The sequence below is a fragment of the Nuphar pumila genome, chromosome 8 (genome assembly GCF_984573655.1).
Source record: "Nuphar pumila chromosome 8, dmNupPumi1.hap1.1, whole genome shotgun sequence".
Lineage (NCBI taxonomy): Eukaryota > Viridiplantae > Streptophyta > Magnoliopsida > Nymphaeales > Nymphaeaceae > Nuphar > Nuphar pumila.
In genome coordinates, this window is record NC_143256.1 from 123985864 (window position 1) to 124013060 (window position 27197).

Genomic DNA, 27197 nt, shown 5'->3' on the forward strand with positions numbered 1-27197 from the left:
ATTAGTAACCTATAGTCTTTTCCAGTTGAATTCACGTATATTAGGAACAATGCAAATGACTGTTCACAAAAGGCCAAAATGAGTTAACATTTGATGTCTAGAGAGACACTTGGTGAATTAATGTTTACTGCAATCCATTGTACCTACAATCAACCTGGCAAAGCTCATTTTTCATTTTTTTTTTGCTAAATCTAACTCTATAGATGTAATTTATATGTTAGGAACCTACCGATAGATCGAAGAAACAGGCACAAAAAAACAAAATGAGAAAAACAGTCACATGAAAACAAGTATTTTACATGGTTTTGTAAGAATTGCCTATATTTATGATTGCACGGAGCTTTCTTTATTGATTAGGGTATACAATGCAGAAGAATATGAGGAGTCTGCAAATTTTACATGGAGTTGTTGAATATAATGAGTCTAGAGTAAAATTATAGGACTACCTTAAAAAATGAGGGCTAATTCCCCCAAACCCCCACCTTAGGGGCAAGGGACCCACTTATTGTGAAGTTGGATCCACGAAAATTACCCCCCAACATTATATATATTTTTGTCCTATAAATCAGTTTTTGGATTATTCCAATTCAACCTATGTATCCTTTTTTTCAGTGACACAAAAATCAATAATTGTAAATACATCGGTCTTTCCCACTCAAAATTTTTCTTCATAGAAAAACCATGATTCAAAGGTTTGATTCCCACTAAATTAACCATCTTGAACACATCTATAAGTTTAGATTGAGTAAAAAAGACTTGCATTGCAAGATCTCAACTAGATTATAGGTACAATTGACTGCAGCAAATATAGATGTACATTTGCAACAATCGAGTTGAAATCTCATGATCCGAGTTGTTTTGACTCGATCTAGCTACACAGATGTGTTAAACATGCTTCATTTAGTATGAATAGACCCTTGTAGGAGTAAAAAAATCGATGCATTTAGAGCGATTGATTTTTTGGATCGCCGGAAAAACTTCTATAGAGGTTAGATTTAGGCAATACAAAAAGCCAGTTTCCACTAATAAAAACATGTAAACCACATCTATGGTATTAGATATGAGGGTAAAAAAGAAAACAAAAAAACAAAAAAAGGCTGTTTGCTAAGTGGATTGTAAATACAATGGACTGTATACTGTAGTAAACACTATCCCAGCAAATATATACCCACTCTTGGGTTAACACTAGCGCGCCACTACGACTAATATGGTGACCAAATTTTGGTCACAACCCTCATTCTGCTGCACTGCATTTCACACTCTTCCACGCCCACCTGACCTACCTTAAATCCCAATCTAGCTCTCACCAATGATGTGATTGATGATGGAGGTGATGATGCAGATCATGAGAATCCCTCAATGCCAAATCTTGGTCTCTGCAAAACCATCCAATCACACCACCCAGCTCTCTCTCTAACAACCATGCGGCTGCACTTCCCACCACTAACAACAACATTGCCACCACCTGAGCTCACTCCCAAATGGAACACCTCGGCCATCTCCATCTCCAACCACCCATGCCTCCTCCTGCTAGAGAGATGCAGAGACATGAGGACCCTCAAAATGATCCACGCCCACATGATCAGGCACCACCTCTCCTCCCTCACCTTCCCCATCAGCCGCGTCGTCGCCTTCTGCGCTATGTCGCCGCAGGGCAGCCTCGACTACGCCCGCCTCGTCTTCTCCCAAATTCCGCACCCGAACACCTTCATCACCAACACCATCATTCGCGGCTACGCCAGCAGTGCCTCCCCTAAGCTCGCCATCAATTTTTTTCGAGAAATTCAGGAGTCTGGTGCCGAATTCGATCACCACACTTTCACCTTCCTGATCAAGGCATGCGCCCGATCGGGATCACTCGACCAGGGTCGGGAGATTCACGGCCGGGCCATCGCCGTCGGGCTAGGCGAAGATGGTTTTATTCAGAATGCGTTGATTCATTTGTATTCTTGCTGTGGGGATCGGGCGGCTGCGAGACAAGTGTTTGACGAAATGCCTCTGAGGGACTTGGTCTGCTGGAACACCATGATCAATTGCTGCATGCAGTCTCGAGATTACACACAGGCGCTTGATATGTTTGAGAGGATGGTGGGTGAGGGTGTAGAGCCGGATGAGGTCACGATGGTTACTGTGTTGACGGCCTGTGCACAAGCAGGAAATTTGGAGACAGGGCGGCGAGTTCATTCATGGATTATGGAGAGTAGGCTAAGGCTTGGAGTTGTCCTACAGACTGCTCTGGTTGATATGTATGCAAAATGTGGCTGTTTGGGAGCCTCGAGGAAAGTTTTCGATGAAATGCCTCAGAGAAACTTGGTGACCTGGAATGCTATGTTGGCTGGGTATGCCCAAAGCAGGATGAGCAAGGAGACTCTGAGCCTGTTTGAGGATATGTTGATGACTAAAGTTAAACCCAGTGAGGTCACCATTCTCAGTGTGCTCTCTGCTTGTGCTGATTTGGGTGCACTTCAACAAGGAATGTGGGCACATGTTTACTTGGTGAGGAACAAGATCACGGTCGATGAGTTTGTGGCGACTGCACTCATAGATATGTATTCAAAGTGTGGAAGCATTGACAATGCGAAAAAAGTATTTGCAAAGACATTGAAGCGGGATGTATCAGTGTGGACTGCAATGATCACAGGCTTGGCTATGCACGGGCATGGCAGAGATGCTCTGGAGCTGTTTCGTGCTATGCAAATTGCGGGGGTCAAGCCCAATAAGATCACATTTGTAGGGGTCCTATGTGCATGTAGTCATGCAGGCTTAGTTAACGAAGGGCGTAGGATTTTTAAGGCAATGAGCAGCGAGTTTGACCTTGTGCCTGATATGGAACACTATGCATGCATGGTTGATCTCCTTGGCCGTGCTGGGTTACTTCAAGAAGCAAAAAAAATTATAGAGGGGATGCCAGTTGAGCCAGACAGGTTTGTTTGGGGAGCTCTGCTTGGAGGTTGTCAGGTTCATGGCAATGTGGAGCTGGCTGTGGATGTTGGGAAACGACTTATCGAACTGGACCCATCAAACAGTGGCATATATGTTCTCCAATCAAACATGTACTGCTCGGCTGGTCGGTGGGAAGATGCAGTCAGGGTCAGGAAGATGATGAAAATTTTGGGTGTGAAGAAACCTCCTGGTTGTACATTCATAGAATTGGATGGCCTGGTTCATGAGTTTATAGTTGGAGATAAGACGCACCCACAAACAAAAGAAATCTACCTTATGTTGGATGAAATTGGCAGGAGATTAGAGAGGGTGGGTTATAAGTCAAACACATCAAAGGTGCTTCTGGACTTGGATGAAGAAGAGAAAGAAAATGCGCTTGCTAGGCACAGCGAAAAGTTGGCAATTGCTTTTGGGCTGATCAACTCAATTGCTGGAGAGACCATACGGATGGTGAAGAACCTCAGAGTTTGTAGCGACTGCCACAACGTGTCAAAGCTGGTGTCCAAGATCTTTGGAAGGGAAATTATAGTTAGAGATCGAACCCGGTTTCATCATTTCAAAGATGGATCATGTTCATGCAACGATTATTGGTGAATAGCACAACTGAATCATATCAAGACTCAAGATCAGAAGTGATTCTAAGACCATGATTGGCAACATCTATAAGCCTAGCCAGGTGGTTTCGGGAGCCCAGTGGGGAGTGTACCAAAGAAAGCGCAAGTGAACTGCCCAAGGAGAAAATCCTAATGACAATTTGACGACCATAAAGATGCGACAGGACTATCATCGCAAGCAAGATCAAGTGTTGAAATCATATGGCCAAGCTTGATAGACCAATTTCAGCTATCCCTGGTACTAGCTTTGACAAGCTATGGCATGAGTCTGTTATACCACAGCATTCGCCAGATGCTATCGGTGATCAACCATCAGGCTGGGGACTGAACCACCATGGCAGCATGAAATCTTTGCCATCGGTGATCACTAATCAGGCTGGGGACTGAACCAACATGGTGTGCCGCATGAATCTCTTACAAAGTTTTTTATCTTGTAGCAAGTTCAATCAAATTGATGGACTCCTGAATAATTTGCACATTTTTAAGTTATACAAGAAAATGATTTTTTATGAGTTCTCCATGTTCAAGAACTTCAATGATCCAAAGTTCCAAACACAATGTACCCCTGAATAAAACGTTTAATTGTGACAGCCACATGTCTTCCAAATGTGTTGGACAAGCTGGTGAATCCTCAAAACATTGCACAACGAGTAGGCAGACAGCCAACTTAGGCAAGCAAGCAAACAGAAACAGAGAGGAAAGCAGTTGAAGATAACCGGTTAATCCTCTCCTCTGCTTTCGCTTCTGCTGGCCCATATGATGAAGCAGCCTACCACTGTAAGGTGTTCCCATTGAGAACAAGAAAAAGTGTGCGCAGTGGTTCCACTTTTTGACAGTGAGAGGATCCTAATGAGAGACATTCAGATAGACATAAAGAGGACAGGAGCTGGACTTGGTATGGAGTGTAGATGAAACAAGAAATGTACAATGTAGATTCATAACCCAGCATTTCCATGATTTGACAAAATCACAGCTACTCACAATAAAATAAAATTAAAGATTTACACAAAAGTATGGCAACAATGAAACTGGTGACAACAGGACTAAGACTGCTTAACGATTTAAGATGACAGTATATACAACCAGGCAGAACAAAAATGTACCCATCTGAGCTCCCTCACAAATACCTTCTGGAAAAAGCACCTGTATCTAATTGATTTTTCTAACCACAAGAACATAAATGAGAAGAAAAGCTCCCAGTAAACTAGAAAGGCCGGAAGCTGTCGCTGGATGAGAATGAAAACCCCATATTCGATTCATTTTCTTGGAGAGACTGCATTTTTGAGTCAATGATAGCCAGCTGCGACTTAACCCATGGAGGATTGTTCCGCCCTTCAATCCACAATGCTTCTCCAGTGTCCTTGTGCTTGAAATCTGGGTACTTGGGATTCCTCTGCAAATTTTGATAACAGAAGGACCAGATTAAGAAATTATTCATGTTATGGATGAAATCATGAAAGAATAGTACAAAGAGTGGTCAGGGATAGAGATTCCAGAATAAACCATTATGGTATACCACGGCATAAATGTCGGCATCGACACATAATCAAAGAGACATGTAAAACACATGAGCAACTACCTTGTTTTTCCTGTTATCCCACCACTCAACAGGGTTGGCGAAAAATGCTTCCCATAGAGCTTTAGTTGAACCTACATTACTCCCAGAATAGGTACCATACCTTTCACCTGCAAGACGCAACAAAGAACATGAATATGGAACAAAAGTACAAGTTCGAACCTTGCCATAAATTCATAAAAGAAAGGTTCCGAGGGCAAGAAAAGGCATCTACCCAAGTTCATGGGGTTGGTCTCTGAGTCATATAATGAAGAAGGTGAGCTCTTTTCAACAAAATTCAGCTGATTAACAACCACCTATGCCAGATGCAACATCTTTAAGAGTCCATACAGATAGAGATCAAATGTGATGAGGAGATAAAAGATAGCAGAAAGTAGAACAAAACCTTATAGTATGTCTGAGGTTTATCATCATTTCCATTGACAAGATCAGATACAAGCCTGCCAGATACATAGATTCTATGGCCTTTTTCTACATGCTGAAAAGCCACATGTGCCAACTCATTCCAAAATGTCAGACCTATCCTGCAAAGTACTAAAAGCTGAGCAAGCTATCTATGCACCTCATTAGCAGAAATTAAACTGATGGTGTCCGTTTTTGTTTCCTTGTTATGCAGCTTATTTCCTTTTCTATATGGTCTATCATTCAACAAAATGATTTTGTAACAAGCTGACATGCTAGATAGGAAATTCAAACAATAGAAAAGAACATGTTATTTACTGAGACACACACACACGCATAGTGAAACCATGAGGTTGGAAGAAAAATTAGTGATTTGATCCTTCCACCAAAATTTTTTATGTCAGTTACATGCCTATGCTCTCTCTCTCTCTCTCTATATATATATATGTATATATATATACATACACTTTCATGGTTTCACTTTCTACCCCACAAGATGAGATTTGGTTATGACTGTGTTGTTTCTTTGACCGACTTCACAACATAGCCATAGATATCGCCAATATTTTGAAAATATCGTGAGAAAATTCTGATATTTTAAGGTAGCTGATAATATCAGAAAAATCTCACAATATTTTCAAAATATCTCTAATATAAAAATATCACAATATTATCGAGATTATCCTGATATTTTTGCACAATTTTAAAAAAAAATCTTATTTTTATATATTTTAAGTTCAGTTCTTCTATTATTGTTTCTTTTGTATTTTAAAATCTTTAAAACTTTTTTATTTGCATTTTTGTAAGAAAAATAATAGAAAACTTATTATTTCCTACTATTATTTATACTTTTTCAATTTTTTAAGCTTCTGAGATTTTCCACCTTCGAAAATATCTCCCAGAAAAAACCTCGCCACGATATAGGTGATTATGCTTCACAATTGTTTGATCAAAGACCCCGTGTTGTCCTTGAAGTACCAGAGTTGTCAATCACATGCATTATGATTGTGTGTAGTACCATAGACCTTATTATTCATCAAGCTGTATCTTTGATGTCATCAGCTTAAACAGAGGCAATGCTTCTTACTAATTCATAGATGACACGGCATAGACTATGATGGCTACAATTGCAAGTTGGTTTAACTAACCTAGAGCGAAACATGCATTTATATGTTATTTTGGGCTATAAATTTATATGTTAATGTACTTTGAACATGGATAGAAACATTTATAAGTTTTGGGATGTCTGGTTCTTCCTTCGAGAAGGTACTTACCATTTACAGTGTACTACCAATATTTTGCAGAGACAGATAACGTATTCTCCTCAATAAATTGTCTATGCTTATCAAGAATCTGTTCTCAAATAAGTGTTTTTTTTATTGCAAAAGGTTTTGGGATTCTTTTGAATAATAATAATAATAATAATAATATAAAATAAATTTTTTAAAATTAAAAAAAATATGTGAGACATTGATTGGTGTAATGGAAAGTGCTCAGGCTGTCAGCATGTAGATGCAGGTTTGAGTCCTACGGGCAGTCACTTCTTGCAAAAAGGCAAAAGGTTAGGACCAGCCCACATAATGCCACCTCCCCAACATCTCGGAGTCTGGAATGACACCGGTTATGGCCCTTTTAGAAAATTCAAAATATCATATTAACTGAATGTCTCATAACATAGCATGATATTTGGCAAATAATATTCTAGTGAGTTCATTGTGACTAAGGAGGCTGAAGTCTGCCACGGATGTTATATATTTTGCATCAGGCCTTTTAGACAGGACAACTAGGATGTGTGAACTCAAAAATGATTAGAGGACCAACGTCTACTATGGATAAAAAACCACCACTTTCCTGATGCTTTGACGATTCTACTTTGTCTATCAGCATCATTCGTCACTAGCTAAGCTTTAGCAGAGTTACTGGAATAACTAGCCCATTCTCCTGTCCTTTCCTCTTCAATCGTCCAATGCAATACCATGTAAAGGTGGGTTCCGTAAGCAGAAAATTTTCACCTATGTTTTGAACTCATGTAATCACAATACGTAGATTGACTGTTGGATTTCAACGGAACACACATAAAAAGGCGAGTTCTTTTGAGTAATATATCAAAATTCATGCTTTATTCAAACTTTATCAAGTAAGAACTCCCACAACATACTTCAATGAAGCAATTCTTCACTATCTCAAATATATTGAATTCCCGCAATATCTAAATTGTACTGGAATAGCACCACATATGCACAATCCTCTCAAACCCTATCTTTACAAACCAAAAACGTAAAAAGAAAGAGAAAGAAAGAAAGACAACATCAGCATTGTCAACAACTAATAGAATAGCATCGAATAAATGGGCAACCAGAATTTGAGAATCCTTCCGTACAATAATAACAATAAAAAATCCTCAAATATGCCAGGCGCCTTAATGATAATAAAAACAAGCTAAAGAGCAAGTTATCCGAAGCTTATGGTTAAACCAATACGGAAATTTCTACAAGTTCATTCGCCAAGGAGAGTTAACAAGTTTAAAGCAACCCCCAAATCAAATTACGGATAGGAAACAAAACCAAACCAATCAGGAACAGAAAATTTTCACAATTTTCCCAAATGGGTATCACAGAAAAGCAACCACTAGTGCAGAATTCCACCCGAACTCTTACCACAGAGTCTCGGTGGCCGACTTTTTGACGCCGAGCCGAGTCCAAGCAAGAACCTTCCCACTATCCAAGTGCTTGATTTGAAGGGGCGTCCCGACGACGCCGATGAGATTGACGGAATTGGCGAGCTCCTTCTGCCACGGGATTTCGGATGGTCTCGGGTAGACCACCCGCTCTTCCTGCACGAAGTCGGTGGTGTACCGGGCTGAGCATTTCAGGAGAGGACGGGGAAACCCTAGTTTCTTCCCCTGTGTAAGGAATTTCAGAGGGATGGTGGAGTCGAGATTTATGGGTGAGACGGGAAGATGGTTTCTTTGATGGGTATTTGTAGGTATGGCAGCAGGGATGAGTTGAAACAGGGAGGCCATCTCTCTCTCTCTCTCAAATGAGCTCAGAGATGGGATTGGGGGTTAAAGTGGTGAGCAATGGCTTTCACTGGGTCGGGTATGGCCCGAATCCAACTGATAAAGTTTCGGACTTTCAGTCTTTTTTAATATTTAACCTGCGGGCCCGCTACCGGGGCGCCGGCCAGGCGCTGAAAATGCCAGGGCTGAGTCCCCCGTCCCCAGGGACTATGCTTTGCTTCAGCTTGAGCAAGGGGTTACAGTTAGGGGTGGGCAATGGTTCGGTCCGGCCTGCTAATGGACTGGGTCATTGATCGAGCAGCCCCGGTCAACAGTCTTTTGGGCCGGCTTGTTGGGAAAACCCCGGGCCATGGCCCGCCTGTTAGGCCCGTGGGCTTAATCGGGTCAGGCCGGGCTTATTATATTATATATATATATATATATATATATATACAGGCTGCAGGTTAGCGGGAACGGGGCTGGGCCGGGCCAAAAGCTCGGTTGGGGCGAGCTTGGGCCTAATTTATAAGCCCAAGCTGGGGCTGTTGCCCACCCTTAGTTACAGGCCGCAGGAGTTGAACTTTAAGTGCCCGTCTGACAGCCGAAGCCCATTCCAACTAAGTTAACCCCTTGTTACAACAGTAGTCCTAGTTAGACCTAGACTGAATTTCAGTGTCTGCTCTTGATTCGGTTCCAACTCTGTTTATGTGAATTTTGAATAAATAAGTGGTGATTCCAATTCCAAGTAAAATGATGTATCAAACAGCATCCATTGGTAGCTCGAATTGTAGGAACCTCAACTTTTCCTGTGCCTTGCTCATGGTTGTTAATGACTTCCAAACCAGAGGAGCCCCAGTATTGACTTTGATATAACCGGCCTGATGAATCTTATTAAAGTTTACTGAAATTAGTAGATCCTCTTAGGATCCAATACAAATTCTCTCTCTCTCTCTCTCTCTCTTTCTCTCTCGTTTTGTTACAGCTTTTCATGACTGGATTGTAATGATATTTTCTCCAGTCCAGCCACTACCAACGTGGTTTTTCTTTTTTGAATTTTTTGATGGATGGTTAAGGTAGGACATGGGCTGGAAGTTCTTGCTAATTTTATACTTTTAGCCTTTGCACTGAGCAATTAGTTGAACTTCAGTGCATATGTACCAATAGCAGAATCAGGGTGCCCACAAGGGCTCTGCTCATCTGGTAGGGGCGACTTGTCAATGTCACTAAGTTGATGGCACGTCACAAGTTCCAAACCCAGCAGGCAAGGGCCACCACAAAGTTTTTACCAACCCAAGGCCAGCTAATGTTTTGTACCGTCTACTCCAAACGAGAAACATTTTATTTTTTCCTTTTTTTCCCATAATCAGAACAGGGGAATTATGGCCCCCTCCTATTACAAAAAGAAGTTGGATGAAAATACCATCAGGTGGCCTCTGCCGCCACACGATACGATCTCTTAGCTTAGGGATCGATAACAACAAATTACAGACAGAAAGACTAGGATTACTGTGCGTAATAGAGCACGGGAGAATGAACTGAGATAAAACAGGGTAAGCTTCATGCACCCTTTTAGATCCATTAACCATCTGAGGCAGCCAAGATCACCGGTTGTTGCTGGAAATTGAGATGGACGGTGCTAGCGGCTCTAAATATCCTAAAGCTTCTTCCATGACCAGGATCCTCTCATAATAGGTCCTTCAGCCCCACATACCCCGTATGCCAATATACTTGTTATGCATGAACCCTTGACAAGTATGGACGTAGCAAGATTTGCTTTATTGACTTCTCCGGCCAACACCTCCATCCAAAGTTGGGCGACAAAGCTTCTCCCATCGGATTAGATGCATATGGTGTCGTTAATCACCACCATCCCATAAAGAACTGCAAGAAGGCCTTTCCAGTTCCTGTAAAATAGAAGGGGGGAGAACAAAAGGCCAAAAGCCAATGAAGAGGGAGACTCACAAGGATACGATGTATGAGACACAGTCGGCCATCATAAGAGAGAATGCTAGACTTCCACCCAGCAAGTTTTTTATCCACCTTTTGCAAAATATCTTCACAGAGCTCACGAATAAGCGGATCATAGAACAGGGGTAACCCCAAATACCGAATAGGTAGTGTCCCTATAAACCATCCTAAAGGGGTGTTAAGTGTTAGCTAATCACAATGGAGAGTAGAGGCCTATAAGCCAATAACACACGCCACTAAGGGCAACAGAAAAGCCACTAAGGCCGATACAATGCACTAAGGCACAACAAGAGAGAGAGAGAGAGAGAAAGAGAGAGAGAGAGAGAGAGAGAGAGAGAGAGATTTTATAACTTCTCTGTGTCTAGAAGGAACATATTGAAATTCTTGAGGTTTTTCTCATTGTGCATACTTCTCTTGGCTTATTTTGATCTACTATGAAACAAGACTAATAGAACACTGACAACTGATGAAATATTTAATTAGAAATGCAAAACTTATAGAATGATTTTTTCTTTGAAGAGGTCTGCATTTGCACAAAAGTTGTGGTACCATGGTCCCACAAGAAGGAAAAGGATGAAACTTCTTTGCTTGAAACTAAGCAAAACATAAAAAAATATTTTATTAATACAAAATGCTCACAAGAAGCATACTTTAAAATGGGCAGGCTACCCATTTATATACACATAGTGAGAGGTAGGGGTGGCAAAATCTGACACGACCCGCCAACCCGCTTCTTAGCCGGGTTCGGGTTTGGCTTAAACGGGTTCATGTTGTAAACAGGTCGACCCGCCTAACCCGTTTATTAAACGGGTCGGGTTCGTGTTAGGGGTATGCCAACCCGGCTGACCCGTTTAATAAATGAGTTAGGCGGGCGGGTCAACCCGTTTACCCGAACCCGACCCGCCAACCCGTTTACCTGACCCGACCCGCCAACCCGTTTACCCGATCCAACCCATTTATTAAACGGGTTAACCGTGTCGTGTCAGGTTACCCGTTTAATAAATGGGTTGGGTTCATGTTTGCCACAGCCGACCCGTTTAATAAATGGGTCGGGTTCATGTTGAGGTATGCTGACCCACCGACCCGACCCACCAACCCTACCCGATTGCCACCCCTAGTGAGAGTAGGGAGAAAACAGCCAACTAGCCGTTAGAAATGCATGCCTAACGGCTTTAGAAAAACAATAAAAAACAAGAAATGCATTTTAAATACAACATAATATATATATATATATATATATATATATATATATATATTATATACCTACACACTAAAAAATATGCCAAACCTACCCACTCCAGGTTTTATTGGTTTTTTGGTGTTTTTTTCAAAATTCTGACCATACAGAGGTGATATATATGTTTGTTTTTATAGGAATCAGCTCTTGAAGCATTTGATTCCAATGCATGGATAGGTTTTTATAAGTTTCAAAAATCAACGGGTACAATTTTCATAAACTTTTGAAAGTCCAAATACCATTTTTTTATCCAAAATTCATGGTTCAAGTATCAATTTATAGTAAATCAATCATGCTGAACGCATGAGTCAAAATTTTGAAAAAAAACACCAAATTTTTTCCATTGGATAGGTTTTACATGCCTTTTAGTGGGTAGATTTTCATTCCTCTATATATGTATATAAATAAAAAGTACATACATATATAAATATGTATATATATAAGACAATATTTTAACACCAAATTGTTGAGAAATATTGATGGCTATGAAAAGAGTCTTGAGACGGTTAACAGGCATTCCAGTACATTGCTCTAGCTCCAGGAAAATATAACTTCATATGAGCCTTACACACAGTAAGGCATCATCCACACAAAATAGGGATGAAATTTGCACCAAGGTATGGGGACACTTTGAGAACGAGAATGTTGCCCTTTTCCACTACATCTCATTTACGTCTATGAAGAAGTTCCATGACTACCACAAAAAGATATGGGAAAAATCGGGTGCCCTTGATGAATCCCACGGGAGCTATAAAACCATTCCCCTGGGGACCCATTGGTCAAAACCGAGAAGGAAGCAGTGGAGACAATAAGCATGAGAAGGTTCACCGACTGTTCATGAAAGCCCAAAAGAAGGTCGTGGCGCATCAGAAATTTGAAAATGACCAAATTGTGGGAGTTTAGAATACAGGAGGAGAAAAAGACAAGAAAAGAAAAGACAATTCATCCATCAAAAGGAAATCACTACAAGAAGCAAAACACATCATTAACTTTGTATTTAGGAAACAAAAGAAGGTGAAAAAAGAGAACATTATAACCACTCCCCTTGACCAACCAAGGGAACCCAAAATAACAATCAACTGATGCTCCAACAAAAAGATCCAACTCAAATGAAAACCTTTAATGACGGTAATCGCAACTGCAATACATTGAACTTTAGGCCTGTTTCCTCTTCTTTGGCCGATGTTTTCTTCTGGGCTTATGAGCATCAGAATTTGAACTGAGATTGCTGCTATGGCCAGTAAAGGATTTTGAAGAACCCCTAGTATTGGAGGCTGGCTGGCTATGGCTTTCTGAAGTATTGCTGGACGAAGACGGCATTACTTTTTCCATGGACGTATTCTTGCTTGATGAGCATGAAAAGCCATCGCTATTTGCTGAAGGAGGCCTTGGTGGGGGCATTAAAGCCCGTACAGAGATCCGTCTCTGTATTAAGTGCAAAAGGGAGTAAGATACTGCCATTTCTCTTAAGAATATAACCCACATATATCTAATAAGGAACCTGATTCTTCTCATCACTTGACATGCCGGAAGCTGCTCTCCCTGAGGCACCTGAAGCATGCTCCCTGTACATACTGCAGTAGATATATCCAAGTAGATTGTAAAAAAGAAAGAAGCCCACGAAAACCTGAAGTGCAATCACCAACTTGGCATAGGATCCACATGCATCATACATACAGTCAAGTACTACTGACACAAAACTCACCAAGTTTTACAAGTTCATGTTTAAAGAATTCATTTGGTGAATCAGACAAGGAAACAAAATGGTGTCACTAGGTATTGATCCAGGAGACAATAAGCCTTTCTAAGCAATGGCAGGTTGCACCAAGCCAAGCCCCTGAGGTCTAACAACTTTCATCAGATAAGAAGAGCAAATTTGTAAGCACATTTCAAGTATGTGGTGGATATCGAACAAAAACCCAAGACTAGAGAAATCCAACATCAAACCATAGCAAGCTGATGTGTTATACCTCGTATAAAGTATACTCAATCTTGTGACAGCTGCAAAAGATTTTGTTACCATATCTCTCAATACAGGTATCTACAGGTCAAATTCAGATAAATGCATTATGGACCAGGCATGCTGCAGAATATACATCAGCACTAGATGATAACTAATTCTACTCACGGCCAGTTTTAGGTACAGGATCAGAATTATATTTTTACAACCTGCATTGTGAGTCCCTTAAGTGGATTGACCATCATGTGCAAAGTTAATAACCATAAGTTGGAAAGCTATATACACAATTTCAAAGCATATCCTATGTTACCGCAACACGGCACTTAGGGTGCCGTTACTGCACATGTCGACACGGGTACTGGTACCTGGACATGGCATTTGCCGTGTCTATAATATATTATATATTATATTTTCAATATATAATATATATTTTAGATATATAATATATATTTTCAGTATATATTTTAGATATAATAATATATATTTTTCAGTATATATTTAGCCATGTTCCCATACCCACATTTTTTGGAATTGCCGTGCCGAACCCGTACCCATACCCATACCCATAGAGCATATCTCTTCCATGGATGTTTCAGTTTTCTCTATTCTCCATTTTATTCATTTGTTTCACAATAAAAAACTGCAAGTTTACTGTTCCACAAATTGTGAAATCAAACTGAAACAAATCCATACCCTAGCAGATTGATGAGACAGAAAAGATTTTAGTGTAGATTTTTAATAAGATTCCAAAAGTACGTCTATCTTCCTCATTTATACCAATGTTGTCAGAATCTGTATCAGCCCTGAATCAATTTTCAAAAGGATTTAGGTAATCGGCCGATTCCAATTCTAAACTGAACTGAATTGGCCAATTTTTAACTAGCAGACGACGTGTCACAAAAATATTAAAAATATTCTAAACGATTATTTAAAAATGAGCTGAAACAGCTTGGTTTAGTATCAATTTCTGGCCGACACGATACGAATCGGCCAATTCGCAACGACACTGACAACATTTATTTATACCATCACTCAATTCTGGTCCTCAGAATGCAGAAATATTTCAGGCATATACTACATTTTAGAGTAACTTCCATTTCTCATAAATGAATTATTGAAACCACAGTCCAGTTAAAGATTCCGCAAGGGGGAGAAAAAGCAGAATGTTCCATAAACTAAAATAATGCATCCTAAAGCTCCTCAAAGGGAATTCACAAATACCTTGTACTTCTGTCTGTCCATTCATCATCTGCATCTGCTTCATCACTGGAGCTCCCACTCAAGAAAAAGTCATCTTCACTGACATCCAAGGGGCCATCATCATCACTTCCTGTTTCTGTAAATAAGTAACCAGTTGACTTGATATGAGGCCTTTGAAACAAGTAGAATGGAAGAAACATGATTATCAATAAGAGTCTGATAAGACAAAATAGATGGCTAATAGTGAGTCATTCGCAGTTCAGCATGGCACAATTGATCATTTCAGATAAAAATAGATTAAGAGAATGTGGAGGGCTTCAGGCACTGTGAGTAAAAACAACCTTCTAAATCCTTTCCACTAGCTGCATCAGCCAGGAGATTAGCTTTGATCTGCTTGCGTAATCTGTTCCTCTTATCAACTACATCCACATCATCACCTCCCATAAATAAAGACACATACTTCTCTGTCTTGGGAAAGAACTGCAGTTCAAGAAGAACAAATAAATGCCAATAGAACTCTTTACTGAAAGCATATTTTGAATTTTATTCTGCATTTTTTTCCCTTCTGGAAAGAAGATATGGTTCAGTGAACAATAACAGATTATAGAGGAGTTAACTCTTCCCATCGAATACAACAGAACATTGCAAGAACATGCTATAACAGCTCATAGGACAACCCATAATAACAACCAGGAATATGGATGGTATGCCCTGATTTGTATGTAACACTGACCCCTTCCACTTGATTGGGATACTAGGCATCCTAGCATATGTGAAATTTCTCAACCATGAAAGTGGAATCCTAGTTCAAATAAAGATTCAACCCAGTTAAATGTTAACTCTGGGTCCAGTAAGAAGACAAATCACTTTATGCTGGATGTGGTGGCAGTCACCCAAATCAAGTCCAAGTGGTGATACGAGTATGAATTCAATAAGTCCAGTTCCAATTAGGTCATACATGCAGCTAGGTCGAAACAAATTTGAACCTGTTACATCACTCACTCATAAGAACAAGTCTAATTGATCAATTATCTGTCCATTAACTTGTCAAAGTAGATTGTACAACAGACCAACAGCAACTGCCTGTGATCTGCATTACAGAATGACCAAATTTGTGCTTTCCAAATCAAAATGAATGCTAAGAACTTAAGCGATCCTAAAATTAGGCTGAGATATATAAGGATAACCAGGGATATAAGAGAGGACAAAAATATTTCTATGACCTATGCAGATTGCAAGCTCATCATCCCAACATAGGCCACAAATATATGAAATATGGACATTAACCTGTACAAATTTTTCGGGATTAGAGAACTTATTGATGCAAATCAGGGAAAATGGAGAAATAGATCTTGCTATATCACAGGAAATAAGAGAAACCTTATCAAACGATGATACCTATAGAGTAGTCCTAGAAAACCATAAATTTCTAAATTTTCCTCGGTTCCTCCTACAAGCTTAAACAGGAAAACAGCCAAAACATGTTACAAGAATGGGCAAGAAGTAAATAGAGTGGGAACGCATGACCATCCCTGTAAAAGAATATCCAAAACATAGAGCTAAAGTTTTATGGCATAATCCAGTGTATTTGTGGTTCAATATCACTTGTAAGAGCTTGAACAGTAGGCAATAGTGAGGGTAGCACTATGACTCAGAGTTTCCTAAGCTAAGGTTGCTGTATCTCAGCATCTCCGGTCAGCTTCTCAATTACCCAAAAGAAAAAAGAAGAGTATTCCTTCTTCAGCATGTGGACATTAGGAGTTCATTTCCCATTTTGAGGTCACCCCTCCACAATCTCATTTTCTTTATATTTTCCTTTTCTAGCTCCTTAAATCTTAAATAACAGAACTCAAATTAACAAAGCCAACTCTTAAAATGCTTTTAATGCAGTCAATTTTGTATCCCACCTTTCTTTCAATTCCACATACTCATTGTAACATACATATTTTCAGCCACATGCATCATCATAGTAGCTAAGTGGAACAAACTGCAAAGAAGGCATCATTTACCAATAGTAATGCCACCATACTAATTAGATAATCATAATATCCAATATACTTAGAGAACAAACACAGGGGGAAAGACTTGACCCAAAAAAACTGCATTGAGACTACACTACCAAAGCATGGCTATTGTGATCCTAATCAGACCCAGCAATTTGCAATCCCAAAAGTCACATGAATGTCTACAGCATTATCTTACTCTAACATATTCAAGATCTTCCCTCAGCTGGGAAAGTTGTTGAGATATTTGCTCCAGTGCAACATGATCAGCTGTTCGCTGCAATCTCTCCAACCTCCGTATTCTCCTCTCTATTTTCCTTCTCTCTGTTTCAGACAAGAAAATAATGGGAAAAGGGAAAATTTTAACACACAAGAAAACACATTCAAGCAATTGGATAGACAAAATTAACACTACAATAGCGTCCATGGAAAACTCAAACATACCAAAAAACTTTACTCGATGGTACCGTAGGGACAATTTACGCTCTATCACAGAACGGTTTTGAATCTCCTGTTGCTTTTTTAGTTCTTCCAATCTCTTTTCCTGAGCATCCCTAACTTCAACTGGAAGATTCTATGACAATTAATGAAGGACAGTCACTCGATGAATTCTAAAAAAAATAAGAACTCCAAACACATATTTTTTTACCAAAAATGCTATTACTCCTGCCTATGTGCAATATTGGAAGTCCAACATTGAATAAAGTGCCCGTATTAGCGGCACGTCAACAGATACAAACAAACAAATTCATATTTTGTCTCCAATATCATGAGTTATTAAACCAAATAAATGAAGCAAGATATGTGTGTTTGGGTGCACCCACTTATCCAGAAAATGGGATAATCCAGGAAAATAACTGAAGCACAACGCAATATCTTCATATTTTCACTTAACATCTCGAATTATTAAACCAGCGAAATGCAAGTACTATATAGGCGTACTTGGGTGCACCCACTTATCCAGATAAATGAGCTAATCTAGGAAAATGAATGAAGCACAATACTATAACCCAGTTTATCCCCTTTTCCTGAATAAGTATGGGTGCTTCCAAATAATCCCCGAATGAAAGCACCACCATTACTTCAATGTCCCAATCCTGATCCACATATAATTTATATTCAATTTGAACACGAAAGATGAAAACTCATAAAATATTAAAAGAAAATGAAAGAGGGCTCCACCAGCAAGTGAAAACCTAAAACCTAGCGCTAATAGTATAGAAACCAGACTACCCACATCGAATTGGTCTAAAAACAACAGAAGAAATACGGAATTCAGATCAAAACCCCACAAAATGTACAACACCAACAAAGGAATCGCGAAGAAGAAGATAATTTCCGCAACCCCAAGCGAGAAGGGTGAAAAAGTGAGCCTTAGAAATGGCGCTTTCGGACGAACCTTCCGTAGAAGAATGCGCTCGACTGATCGTATTTGGTTCTTGAGGGAGAAGGACTTGGGCTTCTTCTCGGGGGCGAGGCCCCTCGGTCGACGGCTAACAGGTCCCCGTTGGGCGACCCTCCGCCTCCCGTACCCCCCGTGAGCCATCACTGAATTCTCTCTCTCTCTCGAATTCTCTCTCTTCGGATTTTAAGGGTTTGGATTTGCGATGATTGGACGCAGAGGCGTTTCAACTTTCAATTCTGCAAGAAAACTCTCTCTCTCTCTCTCTCATTGCGTTTGGATATGGGGAGTTTTGACGCAAGTGTGTTTTAATTCTGCAATTAGTAAAGTTTCGCTCATGCAATTGCGAATAAGGGAATGAATCTCAATATGGCCAGCCAAACATCAGAAACATGAGCGCTGAAAAACGGAATTTTATTTGCTTTTGCAATTGAGAATTGATTTCTTACCTGCACTAAACCAAATTTGGCTTGGACTCGCACTTAGCCCAGCAAAACAAATGTCGTCGTCCCATGAATTGGGAGACTTTCCAAATATTCTTCATTTGGTTTTTGTAGAAAGAATATATTAAGGCCTGTTTAGGATCGGTAGCTGAGATGGGCGTTTATGGAGTTTATGCATTTGAGGATCTAAGAGGTAGTAGCTGTCAAATCCATCCTTCAGGGTAAATACAAACGAGAAAGGGCCCCACTTCTCATATCAAATGCATTATCACCCATCCCAGCCCCGAGATTCCATACGGAACCACCATGAGCGTTTGACCAAAATTTTGCCTTGGGAACACCAAATCCAGCGGCAAGATTCCAAACAGGCCCTAAGTTACAATCATTTGGGCTTACAATGTAGCTGAAATTTCGTAATGTAAGTTGTTTGGAATCTGGGCGCTGAGATGAACATTTATGCATTTGGTGTTCCCGAAGGATGGGTGTTTATGCATTTAGGATGGGAAGTGAGGCCTCTTCTCCTTTGTATTTACAGTGACTTAAAACCTGACCGATTTATACCCAACCCAGTTTATAACCCATATGGCTTCATAATTTAGTAATAATACTCAAACTCCAATCCGAATCCCAAATATTGATCTGGGTGTGGGTCCAAAGACCAAGCTTTGGACCCCATTTAGAAATGGGTCTCTTACAATCCGACCCGAACTGACTCAGGTCCGAGGCAGTCACCTTGCGTTTTTTTAAATGATAAAAATGCCCTCTATCGATAGTTACGTTTCCAGGAGGGAAACTGCGGGAGCTCTCTCTCTCTCTCTCTCTCACACACACACACACCATGTTCGCGACGGCGGCCAGAAATGCGAGCAAACGACTCCTTGAAATCCGTCGGACGTTGATCCAACCACCCCAGATCGTCCGTTCCTTCTCGACGGCGTTGAACTACGTGAGCTCTTTGCCCATCCCTCGATTCCCAAATCGATTCTTTCTCTAATTTTCTCAATACTTGCTTTAAAAGAGCTTGTGGGTATCTCTTGATTCGCTCTCATTGCAGCATATAGACTCTCCAGACAACAATCCCGACATTCCCTGGGATTTCACGGACGACAACAAGGAAAGGGTAATCGATTCCGTCCCTTTTCTTTCTTTTTCTTGATCATTTACTTCGGTTTATTTATCCAAATTTGTCGATTATGATGAATCTCGATGCTTTGATGGTCGGATTAGTGGTGGGCATTGCTAATTTTACGACAGGACAAACTTTTCCGTTTTTAGTGGAACTTTACATGTAATTGGAGACTCAGATCATTTGAAAAGATTGGGGACTAGCTCCTATGTAATTTTGACCATTGGATATGATGAACTTTCTGTGTGGTTGGTCTGTGGAGATGGGTCTGTTGGATTTTTTAAGTGGGTGCATAGTTGCTTCGGTGATCTTCAATCTTTGCGCTGATAAGTTATGATTAGTTGCTTCGGTGATCTTCAATCTTTGCGGTGATCTTCAATCTTTACTAGAGATGAGACTCATCATCCCATCACTCGTACTGGAAATGAGTCAATTCTTTTATTGGTGTCTAATTCTTTAAGTCTTTCTAATGTGTTCTTCGTTCCCAATGTCAAGAAGAATTTGGTTTCAGTCTCCAAATTAGTTGATGATATAAACTCATGTGTTGTATTTACTCTGTCCTTTGTTTATGTTAAGGATCTTCGTTCGTTGATGGCAAAAGATCAGAGAATATATACATCTTCAGAGAAGATCCATCATCCATGTTTTTGGGTTTTGTTTCGAAGCCTAGTTCATAGTCATTGAGTTTGTCTATTTTATTTAATGTTTCAAGTCTAAATAAAGCAAATGTCTGGCACAATCGTCTTGCTCATTGTATTCAAGGTTTTGTGGAAAGATTAGTTTCTAATAAGCTTATTCCTGAGTCTAGTTTAGATTGAGTCAGGTGATGTCGTTTGTCCTAGTTGCCAAATTTCAAAAAGTCATGTACTTCCTTTTAATTCCTGTAATAAAAGAGCTTTGAAAATGTTTGAAATTGTGCATTATGTTGTTTGGAGTCTAACAACTAATGCTTCTTCTTCTTCTAGTAGTCGCTATTATGACCCTTTTATTGACAACTCGTGTTATGTGTGGATATATTTGATGAAAGATAAGTACGAAGTGTTCAATATATTAACAAAGTTTCATGCTTTAGTTAGAAATCAGTTTTCAATGTCTATCTTGAATTTCTTGTGTGATGATAGGGGCAAATACTTTTCAATGGAATTTATTACTTATTTTGAAAATAATGGGATCAACTGAAGAGTATCTTGCTCATACACCTTCAACAAAATGGCCTTGCCGAAAGAAAACATCATCATATTGTTGAAAGCACCCTAGCTATGATGCATGCTGGTGGGATTTCTTTATATCTCTAGAAAGAGGCTTTTATTCAACAATTTATATTATAAACATGTTGCCTATGAAGATTTTGGATTACAAGTCCTCCTATCATACTCTGTTTGGAATGCACCATGATTATGGTTTTCTACGGGCTTATGGATGTACTTGTTATGTTCACGTAGATAAGTCTCTGAGAAACAAGTTTGAAGCTAGAGCCCATGTTTGTAAATTTGTACTAAGAGCTCTTAGGAAAGCTATAACATGGGAGTTTCAGGATCTTCCTAAAGGAAAGAAAAGTATAGGATGTAGGTGGGTTTTAAAGTCAAGACCAAGAGTGATGAAACTCTTGACAGATATAAGGCATGTCTAGTTGCTAAGGGATATGGACAAGAATATGGGGTAGACTATGATGAAACCTTTGCCCCCGTTGCTTGAATGGTTACAGTTAGATGCCTTATTACCATCGCATCAATTAAAAAATAGAATATTTATCAAATGTACGTTAAAAATGCTTTCTTAAATGGAGATTGAAATGAAGAAGTTTATATGACTGCTCGTCCTGGAATGGATTGCCCTAATGGTAAAGTTCTTCGTTTACGAAAAGCTCTTTATGGTCTAAAACAAGCTCCCAAAGTTTGGTATGACTGATTTAACAGTTTAATGATGGAAAATGGATTTGTCTCATGCTATACTGACACTACCTTATTTGTAAAGAAATCTGATGCAGGAATTGTTATCTTGCTGCTATATGTTGATGACATGTTAATTACAGGTGATGATACCAAGGGAATTAAAAAAATTAAGACTGCGCTAACTGAAAATTTTGAAATGTCAGACTTAGGTTTTCTAACATACTTTCTGGGCATTGAAGTTGCTTTCTCTCATAGAGGATATTTTTTATCCCAAACTAAGCTTGCTTGTGAGATAATTAACAAGTCAGACATTACTAATAACAAAATTTGTGAAACACCTGAAGTTGTTGGATCCAAGATGAGGATTGATGATGGGATTATTTTGGATAATCCTACTCCTTACAGACAGTTGGTTGGGTCATTGATGTATCTTAGCATCACTAGGCCTGATATATCTCATGCAATTCACATTGCAAGTCAAATCCAACATGCTTCTACATCGGTTCACATGAGTGCAGTCCTTCGAATCATCTGATATATAAAGGAAACAACAAATAAGGGAGTATTTCTTTCCTCATCCTCTGAATTAAATTTAATTGCGTATACTGACTCTGATTGGAGAGGTGACCCTAATAATCGTCACTTCACTACTGGTTTCTGTATCTTTTTAGGTGAATCACTGGTCTCTTGGAGGTGTAAGAAGCAACAAGTCTCTTTGTCCTCCACCGAAGCTGAGTATAGAGCCATGGCATCCACAATCATGGAAATAGTATGGATTCGGCATCTGCTAGAAGATATGGGAGTTTATATTCTAGAACCAACAAAGTTATGTTGTGACAATAAAAGTCGATATACATTGCCAAAAATCATACCTTCCATGAGCGCACGAAGCACATAGAGATGGATTGCCACTATATTCGAGAAGAATATTTAAAGGGAATCATCGATCTACCATATGTGACATCAGAGTTGTTAAAATGTATACTAAAAAACATTATTGTAAGTATAAATATATATACTTATATACATAGAGATACGTATACATATATTATGTGTACGTATCTCTATATATAAGTATATATATTTATATATTTTTCCCTTTTTCTCTTTTACCTAAAAAGGGTATTTTTGTCTTTTTACATCTTGCGCATATTCCATTTGGAATATGTTGTATTTTTTTCCTTTTATTTTTTTGTAATTCTTTTTTTTTTATTTTTCCTTTTTGCATAACAAAAAGGTGCATTGGGGGTCTCCCCAATAGAGTCGTTGGGGGGGGCCCAACGGTCACAATTGTGACCGTTGGGAGCTCCCCAACGACTCCTTTGGGGAGCCCCATCTTGCACCTCTTCCCTCCTGTATAAATAGGGGTGTTCCCCCTTGTTGTAAAACAAGCTTGAGAGTCTCAAGCATTTGCTTCCATTTTATGAAATACATGCATTATTGCATGTTTATTATTTATACGTTTTTTGCGTATTTTGTTCAAGTGTTGTGAGAGTGCTTTCGTGCACTTCTTCTATAAAGTATTTATGCTTGTATGCGTATTGTCTCTTCGTAGACAATTTCACATGGTATCAGAGCAAGGTTGGTGATTGAAGATCGTGGGATTCTCCTTTTTTCGAGTGTCTCGAAAACCGTGCCTTCGGATCTTTAGAGATTGAAGTGGTGGATTTTGCTTCTCAAATATTTTAGAAGGATCTTGTGCAAGCTAGAAGTTGAATCATTGTGTTGGTACACCCCTTTTCTCCTTCTCTTTACGCATTAATGGGTTAGAAAGAGTCTCACTTTGCTCTTGGCTTCAAGTTGAATGGGTCCAACTATCATATTTGGGCCGGGAACATGAAGGCTCACATAAAAGGAAAAAGATTGTGGAGTTATGTGCAAGGCAAAATTCCTGAATCGGAACCCAAAATAACCGTAATGGACGGAAGTGAAATCAAGATTCTTGAGGGAGAGGAAAGGATCAAAGCTCTTGAAGAATACTCCAAGAAGCACGACGAATGGGAAATGAAGAACTTCAAGATTCTTTCTTGGTTCTTCGCATCCATCGAAACAAAGAATAATGCCAACATTATCAAGTTCAAGAAAGCATCGGAAGCTTGGCATTATCTCGAGAAAATGTATACATCAAGAGATCTATCACATAAGTATTACCTTCAAAAGAAGGCTCTCTCCCTTACTCAAGGTGAAATGTCTATTAGGGAATATTTTGCCGACCTTTCTTCTATTTGGGATGGGCTTTCTATGCTTGAACCAAAATGGAGTGGAAAGGCAATTGAACTCCGCCACAAGCAACTTGAAGAAGATCGGTTCTTCAATTTTTTGAATGAGTTAAGACCGGAATTTGAGCAAATAAGGTCATCACTTCTATCCTCATTTGCTCCTCCCTCTCTTGAAGATGTTCTCACCAAATTAAGTGGTGAGGAGACTCGTATGAATTTATGTAAACAAGGATCAAATGTTCTTGTGGTTCCTTGTAATCATGAAGAAAACAATGATGTCAATGCCGTATCAAGACCCGAAAATAATGTAAAGACCTATCGTCCTCCTCATTTCAAATTCCAAAATCAAGGAGGAGATGGTGGACAAAGAGGAAAGATGGACTATAGCAAGACTATTTATCATTTTTGTAAAGAACTGGGGCATATCAAGCCCGTATGTCCCAAATGGAAGAATCTTCTCGCTATGGCCACCACCGGTGTACCACAAAAGGAAGAGGCATCATCAAGTGGGTCACTCTCGTTAAATCAAATAGTGGAAGCCCTTCAACCTCTTCTCAAGGGAGCTACATCCGGTGCCGCCGTGTCTACTTCTTCCATTCCAGGTAAAGTCTCTTGGCTTTTGGACTCAGGTGCATCTTTTCATATGTCCCCAAACATGTTTTCACTTTCCGATTATTCAAAAAATGTTTCTCCATCCTTTGTTTCCACTGCGGATGGAACCTCTCTTGAAATTAAAGGAATAGGTAATTTTGAAACTCAAGATTTTTCCATTCCAAAAATTAGATTTATACCTAAACTTAATTTAAACCTTCTCTCTGTTTCTCAACTCTCGGACCATGGATGCGATATTAAATTTTCATGTGACAAATGTTTAATACAAGATCACCGGTTCGGGAAATTGATTTGGGAAGGCTTTAGAAAAGGAGACTTATACTATATGGAATCTTTTCAAGTTCCAAAATCTTTTTGTAATGTTGCCCGGAACAAAGATATAAACATGTGGCACAAAAGACTTGGTCATCCTAATATCACCAAGTTATCTTATTTACATTTTGCAAAGGATCTATGTAAAAGTTCATTTTCCTGTAATGATTGTATTCTCGAAAAAATGCAAAGTTTACCTTTTGAGCAAAGAACTATGTTCTCATCTAAAACCTTCGAAATTGTTCATTCTAATGTTTGGGGACCCGCACCTGTTGTTTCAAAAGGAGTTTTTTCTTACTATGTTATTTTTGTGGATGATTTCTCCAGGTATTCATGGATCTATTTCCTTAAATACAAACATGAAGTTTTTACATGTTTTAAAACTTTTCACTCATTGATCAAGAATCAATTCAACAGTAATATAAAGATTTTTAGAAGTGATTCTGGAGGATAATATCTCTCCAACCAATTTAAAATATATCTTGAGGATCACAGAATTATTCACCAAAAGTCTTGTCCTAAAACTCCTCAACAGAATGGGTTGGCCGAAAGAAAACATAGGTACATCATTGAGACCACTAGGACCCTGCTTATCTCTCAAAATATTCCTAAAATTTTTTGGGCTGAAGCAACTCTCGCTTCTGTTTATCTGATAAATCGCTTACCATCTAGGATATTAGGAAAAATATCCCCTTTTGAGATCTTATATAAGCTTGAACCTGATTATAATAGGTTACGTGTTTTTGGGTGTAAATGTTTTATACTTACGGATAAAAATGACAAGCTCTCTCCCAAAGCTATCCCCTGCGCCTTTCTTGGGTATTCCAAAACTCAAAAAGGGTTTCGTTGCTATGATCTTCGAGATGATAAGTTATATGTTTATAGAAATGTAACGTTTTTAGAGAATGAGAGTGGATTTGAAAAAAATGTTTCTCAACAAGAAAATTTTGATTACTCATTCCTTTTTGATTTATTGGCTAGTAATGATGATATATCTAGTGATGATGATGTATTATCAAACCATGATGAGGAAAATGATGGTGATGTTGAAGAACATAACCCTCTCAATGATCAAGAAAACAGGATGTCAAGTGATCCGATAACCTACTCACGTAGAAACCAAAACACCTTTAGAAGTGCTATTGACCAATATAGTGAGCTTGTTCCTACTCTCGATCACCGAAGATCTGAGAGGAATAGGAGACCGCCAACTCGTTTTGTCTCTTTTGATTCTTTTTCACCCCGGTATAGGGCTTGTCTTAGTGTCATTCACTCTTATTTTGAGCCAAAGAATTTTGAAGAAGCTAAACAATGTATAGAATGGCAAGAAGCCATGCAAAATGAACTTAATGCTCTCAAAAGGGCTGAAACTTGGGATTTCCAAACTCTACCCATAGGAAAGAAAACTATAGGTTGTCGATGGGTTTTTAAGGTTAAAACTAAAAGCGACGGATCCCTGGAAAGGTATAAAGCTCGCTTAGTTGCAAAAGGGTATGGGCAAGAGTATGAAATTGATTATGAAGAAACTTTTGCTCCTGTAGCCCGAATGGTTACAGTTAGATGTTTTATTACTATTGCATCTATTAAAAATTGGAACATTTTTCAAATGGATGTGAAAAATGCTTTTTTAAATGGTGATCTTAACGAAGAAGTGTATATGGATGCTTCACCAGGCATGAAGATTCTTAAAGATAAAATTCTTCGTCTTCGAAAGACCCTCTATAGTTTGAAACAGGCTCCCAAAGCCTGGTATGACAGATTTACTAGTGTAATGCTGGAAAATGGTTTCTCATGTTATACTGACACTGCTCTATTTACTAGAAAATCTAATGCAGGGATTGTCATATTATTACTCTATGTTGATGACATGTTAATTACAGGTGATGATGTTCAAGGAGTCAAGGGTATTAAGTCCGTCTTGACTTCAAAATTTGAGATGTCAGACTTGGGTTTTCTGACATATTTTCTTGGAATTGAGGTTGCCTATTCACAACGTGGTTATTTTCTATCTCAGTCTAAACTTGCTTGTGAGATTATTGACAGATCCGGGATTTCTGATGACAAAGTATGCGAAACTCCTGAAGTTGTGGGAGCGAAAATGAAGATTGACGATGGTGTTCCCTTGACCGATCCTACCCCTTACAGGCAGTTTGTAGATTCTTTAATGTATCTTAGTATTACTCGACCTGATTTGTCACATGCTATACACATCGCCAGTCAGTTTCAACACGCTCCCACAACCGTTCATATGAGTGTTGTTCTTCGCATCATCAGATACTTGAAGGGCACA

General features: G+C 39.2%; 3 protein-coding genes and 1 pseudogene across 4 annotated transcripts in view; 2 read left to right on the forward strand and 2 right to left on the reverse strand.

The window, feature by feature from the left end:
- The first annotated feature begins 1212 nt into the window (after positions 1-1212).
- On the forward strand, positions 1213-4066 carry LOC149830573 (pentatricopeptide repeat-containing protein At2g29760, chloroplastic pseudogene; annotated as a pseudogene). Its single transcript, XR_016433893.1, has one exon. The product of XR_016433893.1 is annotated as a pentatricopeptide repeat-containing protein At2g29760, chloroplastic pseudogene (transcript).
- Positions 4067-4514: 448 nt separating this feature from the next.
- LOC149830574 (protein OSB1, mitochondrial-like) lies at positions 4515-8568 on the reverse strand. The gene is made up of 5 exons (XM_090016619.1): positions 8193-8568; positions 5519-5657; positions 5348-5429; positions 5137-5243; positions 4515-4950 (listed from the first exon to the last, which is right to left on the reverse strand). Exons 1-5 carry the CDS (start codon positions 8555-8557, stop codon positions 4762-4764), a joined length of 882 nt encoding a protein of 293 aa, XP_089872745.1. The 5' UTR covers positions 8558-8568; the 3' UTR covers positions 4515-4761.
- A 4138-nt stretch (positions 8569-12706) lies between these two features.
- On the reverse strand, positions 12707-18587 carry LOC149830575 (uncharacterized). Its single transcript, XM_090016620.1, has 7 exons — positions 18301-18587; positions 17346-17475; positions 17101-17225; positions 15240-15378; positions 14920-15034; positions 13240-13312; positions 12707-13163 (listed from the first exon to the last, which is right to left on the reverse strand). The coding sequence occupies exons 1-7, from the start codon at positions 18445-18447 to the stop codon at positions 12894-12896; spliced, it is 999 nt and encodes a 332-aa protein (XP_089872746.1). The 5' UTR covers positions 18448-18587; the 3' UTR covers positions 12707-12893.
- A 936-nt stretch (positions 18588-19523) lies between these two features.
- The window catches only part of LOC149830576 (NADH dehydrogenase [ubiquinone] flavoprotein 2, mitochondrial-like), a 34494-nt gene continuing 26820 nt past the window's right edge, over positions 19524-27197 (forward strand). Inside the window, exons 1-2 of the mRNA XM_090015856.1 lie at positions 19524-19692; positions 19801-19866. Coding sequence (XP_089871982.1) covers positions 19585-19692; positions 19801-19866 — 174 coding nt within the window. The 5' untranslated portion in view covers positions 19524-19584. The remainder of the gene's footprint in view (positions 19693-19800; positions 19867-27197) is intronic.